Source organism: Triticum urartu, chromosome 4A, assembly GCF_056163025.1.
Source record: "Triticum urartu cultivar PI428250 chromosome 4A, HENAU_Tu73, whole genome shotgun sequence".
NCBI classification, from domain to species: domain Eukaryota; kingdom Viridiplantae; phylum Streptophyta; class Magnoliopsida; order Poales; family Poaceae; genus Triticum; species Triticum urartu.
This window is the reverse complement of record NC_141876.1, coordinates 82,189,672-82,201,280: the sequence shown is the minus strand read 5'-3', so window position 1 is coordinate 82,201,280 and position 11,609 is coordinate 82,189,672. Positions and strand designations below refer to the sequence as shown.

The 11,609-nt window shown below is 60.0% G+C and overlaps 1 protein-coding gene across 1 annotated transcript in view; it reads left to right on the top strand.

The window, feature by feature from the left end:
* Positions 1 to 610: 610 nt before the first annotated feature.
* Positions 611 to 11,609, top strand: part of LOC147974887 (uncharacterized) — a 52,536-nt gene continuing 41,537 nt past the window's right edge. The window contains exon 1 of the mRNA XM_087520189.1: positions 611 to 703. Coding sequence (XP_087376315.1) covers positions 611 to 703 — 93 coding nt within the window. The remainder of the gene's footprint in view (positions 704 to 11,609) is intronic.

The following is an 11,609-nucleotide window of genomic DNA, read 5'->3' as shown; positions in this document are numbered from 1 at the left end:
GGAGCTCGAGGCCCTTCTCGCGCGGCGGACTCGCGAGCTGGAGCAGAGGCACAAGGAGGCACTCGATGCCCAGGCTTTGGCCCATGCCGGCAAAGTAAGGGAGTTGGAGGTGGCGCAGGACGAGCTGAAGGAGCAGGCCCTCAAGCTGTCCAACGAGAAGAGCACGCTCAATAGCGCCTTGGTGGAGGTGCAAGGAGCGGTCATCAGCAAGGCTGGGGAGCTCTCCGAAGCGCAAAACTCCGTCAGAGATCTCAAGCTGAAGCTGGAGGATCTCGAGAGGATATTGTCGGAGAGCAGGGCTCGGGAGGAGACCTTGACCAGGAGTCTGGAGGAGGAGAAGCAGCTGCGGGCGAACGAGGCCGCCTCCCACCAGGATTATGTGGCGGGCGAGAACAGATGGATCAGCCGTCTGGAGGAGGTCGCCGGCAGGGTCACCTCGCAGTTGGCCACCATGGGGATGCCAAACGTGAGGTACGCCCCTGAGCGCAGCGGGACCGTCAACACCAAGTTGACCTTGTTCTTCGAGGGCGTCCTCAGAGCCTTGGCTTATCTTCACTCCAACCGAGCAGCCACGTTGGCCGGGGAAGCCCGGCGACTTTGCCGGGGGGTCATGACCAAGGTCCTCACCAAGATGGCATACTGGAATCCCAACCTCGACTTCGGTGTCGCGATGGATAGCTTGCCGGAGGGTGTTGACCTCACGGTGCTCAAGGAGCGCATCAAGCCCGTCATCAGCAGCATTGACGAAATCAAGAGGGTGGAAGGCCAGCGCCGGGATTAGGCATCCCGTTCTTCACCGCCGCTGCAGGTTCACGACCAAGAAAATTTTCATCTTTAGTTAGAACCACACCAATGATGTGATGTAATATAACTTTGCAGTACTTTTAATTTCATGCACGTTATTTCCCCGTTCAATTCCTCTTTGTATGCGCGCCCTACACCGATTGGGTAGGCTCGCCGGCGCGGAAGCCCCGAGCGGCGTCTTGGGGACGGATCCCCATGGGCCTGCTGGGTACGTGTGCTGCCGGACGAGCCACCTTTCCGTTCCGAACGCGGCCGCTCGAACTGTCGAGCTTGACTCGAGTCAGAATTGAGAGCGTTGTTGGTCACGGAAGGCTACTCTGCCATTCTCGACGTAGCTGCTTGAGCTGTTGAGCGGACTCGAAACAGGGCAAGGGCGTTGCCGATCGTGGGAGAGCCCCCTGGCGTGCAAGTTTCTCATACAAAGGTGTGACATCTCCTGGGGGAATAACCCCATATAAAAAGGATAGAACAAATAAGGGTTCAGTGCAACTTAGCTTATGTTTGTAGTCACTCGAGCGCTGATCTTCCGGCCTCCATCCTTCTCCAAGAGCCACGAAGACGAAGGAGTGCTGAGCTGATTGCTAGAGCCGATTCTCACAACTGCGCCCCCTACCTGGCGCGCCAAAGATGTTGGTGGGAACGACACCTATGGGATCACGAGAATCCCTACTACGGTTAGCGGGGCGCGGGGTCGTGAGAAGAGCGGATCAAGCAGGTAGAACACGGTTCGTTTATCCAGGTTCGGGCCGCAAGGATGCGTAAAACCCTACTCTTGCTTTGGTGGATTGTGTATTTGTGTTCTTGAGCTAGCTATAGGGCGTGAGGAGCTCCAAATAGCCGAATCCCTCTCCTGGTCGCCTCGGGCCTCCTTTCATAGGAAAAGGGGTGGCCACAGTGGCACACAGGAGGTGGAAAGGGAACAGTGATGCGAGGTTATCCCTCGCATTACATGACAAGGCGCATTTAATGTGTCTTGCTTAGGTGTCCTTGCTTTATTGGGGACGGGGGAGAGATCTGCCTCGTCCGTCGTCGCCGCTCCTTGTGTCGACACGTGCCCTGGCCAGCGAAGCCTGCGATGCCACGTAGGTAGGCAGGCAGCTGAGGTGGCGCAGTGGTGGGTCTTCACGAAGATCTGCATGCCGCCACACAGGTGCCTGCCCAGCTGGTTGAGTCGGCAGCTGCATGCATGCGGTGGTGGAAGCTCAGTCGGCGTGGGCTTGACGGTGGCCCTGCGGGTGTCCTCGGCAAGGGCCTTGCCGAGGCGCCTGCTGTCATCCCCGGCAAGGCGCTTGCCGGGGGCCTTGTGGTCTTCCTCGGCCGGGATCCCGCCAAGGGTTGTCGTCTCCTTAGTGCGTGTCCGGTCTTGAACGTCTTCACAAAGATCTGCATGTCTCCACGGGGATGTCTCCCGAATCCTTGCCCTTTGGGGGCAGTGGACTCAAGGGTGATTCGCTCCGTAGGCGCGGGACGAGTCGCCGCGGCAAGGGTCTTGCCGGGGCTGCTAGAACTGTCTCCCGGCAAGGATCTTGCCAGGGGAGTCCGCTTCGTCCTCTTTGTTCTTTGTGGTCTTGGTCTTGGCGTCGCAGTTCTCTTGAGCTTCGGTCTTACCCTGGCTCACCTCCCTTTCATTGCTTGGTGTGGTGGTGCCCGCGGCTCAGACTGCCCGTGCACAGTTATAGGGGTACAAAAAGTGTACCCCTCTTTTTGTACACCGACAAATTGGGAAGCCCTCAATGATGGACTATGAAGAGGAAGAGGTTGCTGCACCAGCACCTAAAGCTCAAAAGCTTATGGGAGATGCTATAAGATCAGGGGCTGCTCCATCTAAGCCCAAAGAAGCTCCCAAGGCAGCTGCTCCAAAACCCAAAGCTACACCCAAGAGGAGTACATGGAATATTCCAGCTGCAGAGAAGAACAAGGCCCAGTGTCGGCGTTCTGGGAACGGGGGTCCCCAGACTTGCCTGCCTGCGGCCTGCGGCGTGGCTCAAGGGGGGCCCAGCACGGCCCATCTTCACCAACACAGACCCAAGACCCTCGCGAGGGGCCAAGCCTCGCGGGGCGGTTGACGCGGAGCTTCCTTAGGCACGGCCTCATCAGGCTGGCTCGCGAGGAGGCGGAGAGATCAAGGCGGGGTACCTCACGAGGTGCCCGTGACGCAAGCCATGATGACCAAAGGCGCCAGGCGGGTGCCAGCCCGCGCAGCGTCCTCCTTTCCTCTTTGGTGCAAAGGGAGCAAGCGCAGCCGCGGAGTACCGAGGCATCAGGCAAAGGTTGCCATTTCGGTGCAACAAGACCAAGACCAGGAGGACTGCAAGACGGAGGTCATTGTGGAGCCCAAGACGGTGTTGCCACCAGAGCTTTGTGCAGGCGAAGACTACTTTTGTCAGGATAGATGGTACTAGTTGTCCCCCTTCAAATTAGCCCGCCATTGTTGGCTCCCTTCTCGCTCGATATTTGGGAAGAGGACCAGGGCCTCTATAAATAGGACCAGCCACCCACAAAAAGGAGGGGGAGAGAAGGGTGACTGAACTCCTCCCAGCAGTTCATCGCCCCAGCCAAGAGCAGACCCTCGCGAGGCTGTTCTTCCTTGTATTGTTCATCATCATCAGCCCAAGAGGCAATCCACCACGCCACACACTGGAGTAGGGTATTACACCACAACGGTGGCCCGAACCAGTATAAACCCTGTGTCATTCGTGTTGTTCTTTCCATTGCTTAGATCTTAGCGAGGCGGAGGGGTGGCGGGTAGGTAGGAGGCGAAATCTCCGCGCGCACCCAAGTGTTCGAACCTCAAGGGTCTGCCGGAACCCCAAATCCGACATTTGGCGCGCCGGGTAGGGGGTGCACCGGAGTTTTCTCTTCCGCCACCGCCACGGCCTGCCTCACGATGAGTAACACGTCGCCCGCTCCGGCCGCCGGCGCCAGCACGGGGGCCAGGGGGCTCCGAGCCCTGGCCCCAGCCCTGCAACGGGTACGGTGGCCGGACAAGTTCAGGACAACGATGCTGCCGCGCTATGGCGGCGCGACAGATCCGCTGGCCTTCTTCCCGGCGAGCGAGGAGGCCCCCCTCAAAGCGCCTGCTGTCATCCCCGGCAAGGCGCTTGCCGGGGGCCTTGTGGTCTTCCTCGGCCGGGATCCCGCCAAGGGTTGTCGTCTCCTTAGTGCGTGTCCGGTCTTGAACGTCTTCACAAAGATCTGCATGTCTCCACGGGGATGTCTCCCGAATCCTTGCCCTTTGGGGGCAGTGGACTCAAGGGTGATTCGCTCCGTAGGCGCGGGACGAGTTGCCGCGGCAAGGGTCTTGCCGGGGCTGCTAGAACTGTCTCCCGGCAAGGATCTTGCCAGGGGAGTCCGCTTCGTCCTCTTTGTTCTTTGTGGTCTTGGTCTTCGCGTCGCAGTTCTCTTGAGCTTCGGTCTTACCATGGCTCACCTCCCTTTCATTGCTTGGTGTGGTGGTGCCCGCGGCTCAGACTGCCTGTGCACAGTTATAGGGGTACAAAAAGTGTACCCCTCTTTTTGTACACCGACAAATCGGGAAGCCCTCAATGATGGACTATGAAGAGGAAGAGGTTGCTGCACCAGCACCTAAAGCTCAAAAGCTTATGGGAGATGCTATAAGATCAGGGGCTGCTCCATCTAAGCCCAAAGAAGCTCCCAAGGCAGCTGCTCCAAAACCCAAAGTTACACCCAAGAGGAGTACAAGGAATATTCCAGCTGCAGAGAAGAACAAGGCCCAGTGTCGGCGTTCTGGGAACGGGGGTCCCCAGACTTGCCTGCCTGCGGCCTGCGGCGTGGCTCAAGGGGGGGCCCAGCACGGCCCATCTTCACCAACACAGACCCAAGACCCTCGCGAGGGGCCAAGCCTCGCGGGGCGGTTGACGTGGAGCTTCCTCAGGCACGGCCTCATCAGGCTGGCTCGCGAGGAGGCGGAGAGATCAAGGCGGGGTACCTCACGAGGTGCCCGTGACGCAAGCCATGATAACCAAAGGCGCCAGGCGGGTGCCAGCCCGCGCAGCGTCCTCCTTTCCTCTTTGGTGCAAAGGGAGCAAGCGCAGCCGCGGAGTACCGAGGCATCAGGCAAAGGTTGCCATTTCGGTGCAACAAGACCAAGACCAGGAGGACTGCAAGACGGAGGTCATTGTGGAGCCCAAGACGGCGTCGCCACCAGAGCTTTGTGCAGGCGAAGACTACTTTTGTCAGGATAGATGGTACTAGCTGTCCCCCTTCAAATTAGCCCGCCATTGTTGGCTCCCTTCTCGCTCGATATTTGGGAAGAGGACCAGGGCCTCTATAAATAGGACCAGCCACCCACAAAAAGGAGGGGGAGAGAAGGGTGACTGAACTCCTCCCAGCAGTTCATCGCCCCAGCCAAGAGCAGACCCTCGCGAGGCTGTTCTTCCTTGTATTGTTCATCATCATCAGCCCAAGAGGCAATCCACCACGCCACACACTGGAGTAGGGTATTACACCACAACGGTGGCCCGAACCAGTATAAACCCTGTGTCATTCGTGTTGTTCTTTCCATTGCTTAGATCTTAGCGAGGCGGAGGGGTGGCGGGTAGGTAGGAGGCGAAATCTCCGCGCGCACCCAAGTGTTCGAACCTCAAGGGTCTGCCGAAACCCCAAATCCGACATTTGGCGCGCCGGGTAGGGGGTGCACTGGAGTTTTCTCTTCCGCCACCGCCACGGCCTGCCTCGCGATGAGTAACACGTCGCCCGCTCCGGCCGCCGGCGCCAGCACGGGGGCCAGGGGGCTCCGAGCCCTGGCCCCAGCCCTGCAACGGGTACGGTGGCCGGACAAGTTCAGGACAACGATGCTGCCACGCTATGGCGGCGCGATAGATCCGCTGGCCTTCTTCCCGGCGAGCGAGGAGGCCCCCCTCGAAGCTGGAGGTGACAATAGGGTCATGGCCAACTGGCTCCCCATGGCCCTCACCGGCGCTCCGTGCCCATGGCTGCTCCACCTGCCGGCAACCTCCGTGGCCTCTTGGGAAGAGCCCGGCAGCCTCTTCCCCGCCCATCGCGCTACACCAACACCCCCGGTCGTCGCGGCCCTCCTGGGCGGCTCGCAGGCGCCGCCTACAAGTAACCACGTCAAGCCGTTCATCCGCCGGGTCAGCGCCGCTTCCATGTGGCAGGGGGCTCTCCCGGACCGGGCGGCGTCCAAGGCCGGCCTGACCTTCAGCTCGGAGGACCACCCCTCCAACTCGGCCTGCTCGGGTGCACTCCCCATGTTGTGCACCCCCACCATCTGCCAGGTGGCCGTCACCAGAACTCTCATCGATGGTGGTGCGGGCCTCAGCATGCTCTCGGTCGAGGCCTTCAACCTCCTCTGCATACCCCTGGAACGGCTGCAACCCAGCCGGCCCTTCTCAGGCGTTGGGGGCGGATCATCCAGCTCCTTGGGACAGATCCGGCTCCCAGTAACCTTCGGCACCTACAACAACTTCCGCACGGAGCTGGTCGACTTTGACCTCGCCCCCATCGGCCTCCCCTACAATGCCATCCTCGGCTACCCAGCACTGGCCCAGTTCATGGCCACGACACACCCGGCGTACAACCTCATGAAGATGCCCGGGAGCAGCGGTGTCCTCATCGTGCATGGGGACACCGGAGATGCGCTGCGGGTACTCAAGCTCGCCTTCAAGACGGCGGCGTCGGCACAGCCCGCCGGCTTGGAGACCCCCGAGCCCAAAGGGGCTGCACCCGCCAAGAAGAAACAGTTGTTCACCCAAGACAAGGCAGAAACCAAGCAGATACCCGTCGATGAGGACGGGTCCACCAACGCCACTTTCACAATAGGCGCCAACCTCGAACCCGAGGAGGAGGAGGCCCTGGTAGGGTTCCTGCGTGCAAACAAGAAGGTATTCACTTGGGAGCCTGATCAGTTGGCAGGGATCCCTAGGAGTGTAATCGAGCATCACCTCAACGTGTGCCCCAACGTGCGCCCTGTGAAGCAGAAGGCCAGGCGGCAGTCCACAGAAAAGCAGGCCTTCATCGTCCAAGAGACCCGCAAATTAGAAGCCACTGGGGTCATTTGCGAGGTCCGATACCCGGATTGGTTGGCCAACCCTGTCGTTGTGCCAAAGAAGGGAGGGAAAGAGCGCATATGTGTCGACTTCACCAACCTCAACAAAGCATGCCCGCAAGATCCGTTCCCGCTCCCCCGCATTGACCAGATCGTCGATTCCACCGCGGAATGCGACCTGCTATGCTTCTTGGATGCCTTCTCTGGGTATCACCAGATCAAGATGGTGGTAGAAGATGTCGAAAAGACAGCCTTCCTAACCCCGTGTGGGGTGTACTGCTACACATGCATGCCATTCGGGCTGCCTAACGCAGGGGCGACCTTTCAGCGGCTGATGCACATCACCTTGGGCCCGCAGCTCAGGAAGAATGTTGAAGCTTACGTTGATGACATTGTGGTAAAGTCTCGGGAGGCCAGGACCCTGATACAAGACCTGGAGGAAACCTTCGCGAGCCTCAACGCAGTGAACCTATGGCTCAACCCAGAGAAGTGTGTGTTCGGAGTCCCCTTGGGCAAGCTCTTGGGTTTCCTCGTGTCCCACCGAGGCATCGAGGCTAACCCGGAAAAGGTCAAGGCGATGGAAGACATGAGCCCGCCAAAGACCCTCAGAGAAACGCAGAAGCACATTGGGCGAGTGACCGCGCTAGGGCGCTTCATCTTCAAGTTGGGGGAACGAGCGCTGCCCTTCTTCCAGCTAATGAAGAAACGGGGGCCCTTTGAGTGGACTGAAGAGGCCGACAAGGTGTTCCAGGATCTCAAGAGATACCTGACCAGCCCGCCGGTCATGGTGGCTCCGCGCCCTCAAGAGCCCCTGGTGCTTTACCTCACCGCCACTCCCTACTCCACCAGCACAGCCCTGGTAGCGGTTAGAGAGGAGCGTCAAATCAGAACCGCGGCAGCGGCCCGGGACAAGGCAAAACAGGAACAAGGAAGGCCCACAGGAACCGCCACCGCGGCTGAGGAGGATCAGCCGCCGCAGAGGAGTGCGCCGGAGGCGGAAGAGGCCCCTCTCCCAGATGGCCAGCCTCAGGAGGCCTCATCGCCTCAAGAGGCGCCACGGTCTCCGAAGGGAGCCGCCAGCACTGACGCACCCAACCTCGTTGAGCACCCGGTGTACTTCGTCAGCACGGTGTTGCGGGATGCGAGGGCGCGGTACCCCATGCCTCAGAAACTCCTCCTCGCGCTACTGGTGGCCTCGCGCAAGCTGCGGCACTATTTTCAGGGTCACCCCATCAAGGTCGTCTCGTCATACCCCCTGGAGAGAGTGCTCAGGAGCCCTAACTCAGCTGGAAGGGTCGCTGAGTGGAACATAGAACTGCAAGCGTTTCAGCTCGAATTCAGCACGACCAGAGTCATCAAGGGAGCAGCATTGGCGGATTTTGTGGCAGAATGGACGGAGGCACCAGGCCTCAAGGCCGGCGAGGATCGGTCCCTCTCCCCGGGAAGCGAGGTGCCAGAAGGCTGGGTCATGTATTTCGATGGGGCGTTCTCCAGGCATGGCGCAGGGGCTGGGGCGGTGCTTATATCGCCCACTCAGGACAAGCTCTACTACGCTGTGCAGCTCTGTTTCCAGCAAGGTGAAAAGGTCTCCAACAACATAGCGGAGTATGAAGGTTTAATAGCGGGCTTGAAGGCCGCAGCTGCCCTGGGGGTGAAACGCCTCACCATCAAGGGCGATTCGCAGCTCCTTGTCAATTTCTCCAACAAGGTGTACGAGCCAAAAGATGAGCACATGGAAGCCTACCTTGCGGAGGTCCGCAGGATGGAGAAGCAGTTCTGGGGGTTGGAGTTGCAGCATGTGCCCCGTGGCACCAATTAGGAGGCCGACGACATCGCCAAACGGGCGTCCAGGCGGTTACCTCAGGAGCCTGGCGTTTTCGAGGAGCGGCTCTTCAAGCCCTTAGCCCTGCCGTCATTGTCAAACACGGCTCAGCCACGGGAGGAGCTCCCCCAGCCACCTGCCTCAGGAGCCCCGGCCTGTGGCCCGGCCTCAGGAGCGCGCCTGCTTCTGACGATGGAACCTCAGGAGAGATGCTGGATCACGGAGCTCTAGAGTTACTTAACACAAGGGACCCTGCCGGAGAAGGAGGAGGAAGTGGAGCGAGTGGCACGCCAGGCCACAGCATACTGCATCAAGGATGGAGAGCTCTACCGGAAGCGACCAAACGATGTGTCCCTGCGTTGCATCTCCAGGGAGCAAGGGAAGGAACTGCTGGAAGATATACACGGCGGAGACTATGGACATCATTCATCATCACGGACCCTCGTCGGCAAGGCATTCCGCAGTGGGTTTTATTGGCCCACCGCACTCAACGACGCCGTCAAACTAGCGAAAGCTTGTGAGGCCTGCCAGTTCCACGCCAAGCAGATCCATCAGCCAGCAGGAGGCCTGCAGACTATACCCCTTTCGTGGCCGTTCACAGTCTGGGGGCTGGACATCTTGGGCCCGTTTCCTCGGGCGCCTGGGGACTACCGCTACCTCTACATCGCCGTGGACAAGTTCACCAAGTGGGCTGAAGTAGAGGCTGTCCGCACCATTCCTGCAGGTTCTGCGGTCAAGTTCATCAAGGGCATCGTGAGCCAGTTCGGGGTACCGAACCGCATCATCACGGACAACGGTTCACAGTTCACCAGTGACCTCTTCAAAACATATTGTGCTAACCTTGGAACGCAGATATGCTACGCTTCGGTGGCGCACCCCCGAAGCAACAGCCAGGCCGAGCGAGCCAATGCAGAGGTCCTGAGGGGCCTCAAGACCAGGACGTTCAAGAAGAAGTTGGAGGCCTGCGGCAGAGGTTGGTACGACGAGCTTCACTCCGTGTTGTGGTCCATCCGCACAACCGCGACCAAGCCGACTGGAGAGACCCCATTATTTCTAGTCTACGAAGCCGAAGCGGTCCTCCCTCATGAGGTCAGACGTCACTCCGCGCGGGTCCTGGCATTCGACGAGGCGCAGCAGGACGCCATGTGGGGGATGGACCTCGTGCTGGGGGAGGAACGTCGCCGAGAAGCCGCGCTGCGAGCGGCGAGGTACCAACAGGCACTGCGGCGATATCACTGCCACAACATCCGCCCCAGAACTCTCGAGGTAGGAGACTTCATGCTCAGGCGGGTTCTCTCCAGGGAGGGGCTGCACAAGCTCTCTCCCATGTGGGAGGGCCCGTTCAAAGTTGTTCATGTTTCTAGGCCCGGCTCCGCGCGCTTGGAGACTCGGGAGGGGGTGCCGGTCCAGAACGCATGGAACATCCAGCACCTCCGGAGGTTCTACCCCTAAAAAGGCCTAGAGCCTGTGAAGAAGGCGAATGCCTGTGAAGCTGTCGCGTTTTGGAAAAGGCCCAGAGCCTGTGAAGAAGGCGAATGCCTATGAAGCTGTCGCGTTTTGGAAAAGGCCCAGAGCCTGTGAAGAAGGCGAATGCCTAAATCTGTCGCGGTTTGGAAAAGGCCCAGAGCCTGTGAAGAAGGCGAATGCCTGTGAAGCTGTCGCGTTTTGGAAAAGGCCCAGAGCCTGTGAAGAAGGCGAATGCCTGTGAAGCTATCGCGTTTTGGAAAAGGCCCAGAGCCTGTGAAGAAGGTGAATGCCTGTGAAGCTGTCATGTTTTGGAAAAGGCCCGGAGCCTGTGAAGAAGGCCAACGCCTGTGAAGCTCGCCGCCCGTGACACTCTCACGTAATAATGAGTTGGGGCTGTACACGCCCCGGAGTCTCAGGAGCGCCGGCCTCAGGCCCTGGGGCTTCCTCCCACGCCTAGTGGCAGCACTTAGCTCCGCGCTGGTGAGAAGACGTCGAAGACTAGATTAGGTGTCGGACGCGGCTTTTCATTTGCTTTCCGCAGTTGGCTTGTTCCTTCTCATTCGAAGTTTTATTGAAGTTGTTGTCGTCTTTGGCTTGTGGTTCTTTGACTTTTCACTCTCCTGCCTCGATTTCTCTTATGCAAGGCCTCGTGAGGGGGGACTGCCAAGCGCCCTCGCGAGTGTTCCCGTCCTAGTCGTTCAAAGGGTTCGCGACCTGGGTCCATTACAGGAGCACCCCTCCAGTCCGTGCCCCACGGGCATCGCGACACGAACACAGGGCCTGGGTCGGTCGCCCCCCCCCCCCCCACGGCTGGGGCCGGGAACTATCCACACGCGGGCACGTAGCCGGAAGGCACGATAACAGGAGCAAAACGATGATTAACAGCAATAACCCAAACACGCCCCCGCGGGGCTCCACACTACTGTCTTTTTTATGCAGCAAAAAAGGAAAAGAAAGAACAGATCAGGCGCAGCTCGCCTCACACCGGCCTGCAGGGAAGACTCAAGCTGCCTCCAGGGCTCAGGCAGACTCCCTCTCGCGCTTCACCGGGGCGCGACGGTGGGCGGACACGCTACCACCCCCCAAGCAGATGCGACGGCGTGGAGGCTGACCGCGGCCACCGCTAGAAGAGTCGCCGCCTGAAGAAGAACCGGAGAAGCTTGGGGAGCCCCGAGCGCCGCCAGTCACGTGAGCGCTGTCTTCTCCATCGTCGCCGGAGCTGGGTTCCCGGCCGCGGTCGTCGTCCTCGGGGCAGCACCCTGCGCGGCGACCATCTTCCCCAAACACCCTCACGTAGAGGGTGGCATCACCATCAAACTTGAAGTGCAGGGTGCAACGACGGCTCAGGCCACGCGCGCGGGCAAACGTCTGCCAACCGCGGGCCACGGCCAGGCTCCCGGCTGCGGAGACCTCCAGTGAAGCCCATGAGGCCCGGCTGCAACAGCCGTCGGCCTGAAGCCAGAGGCCCCCCGGAGCGCCGGCCGGGAG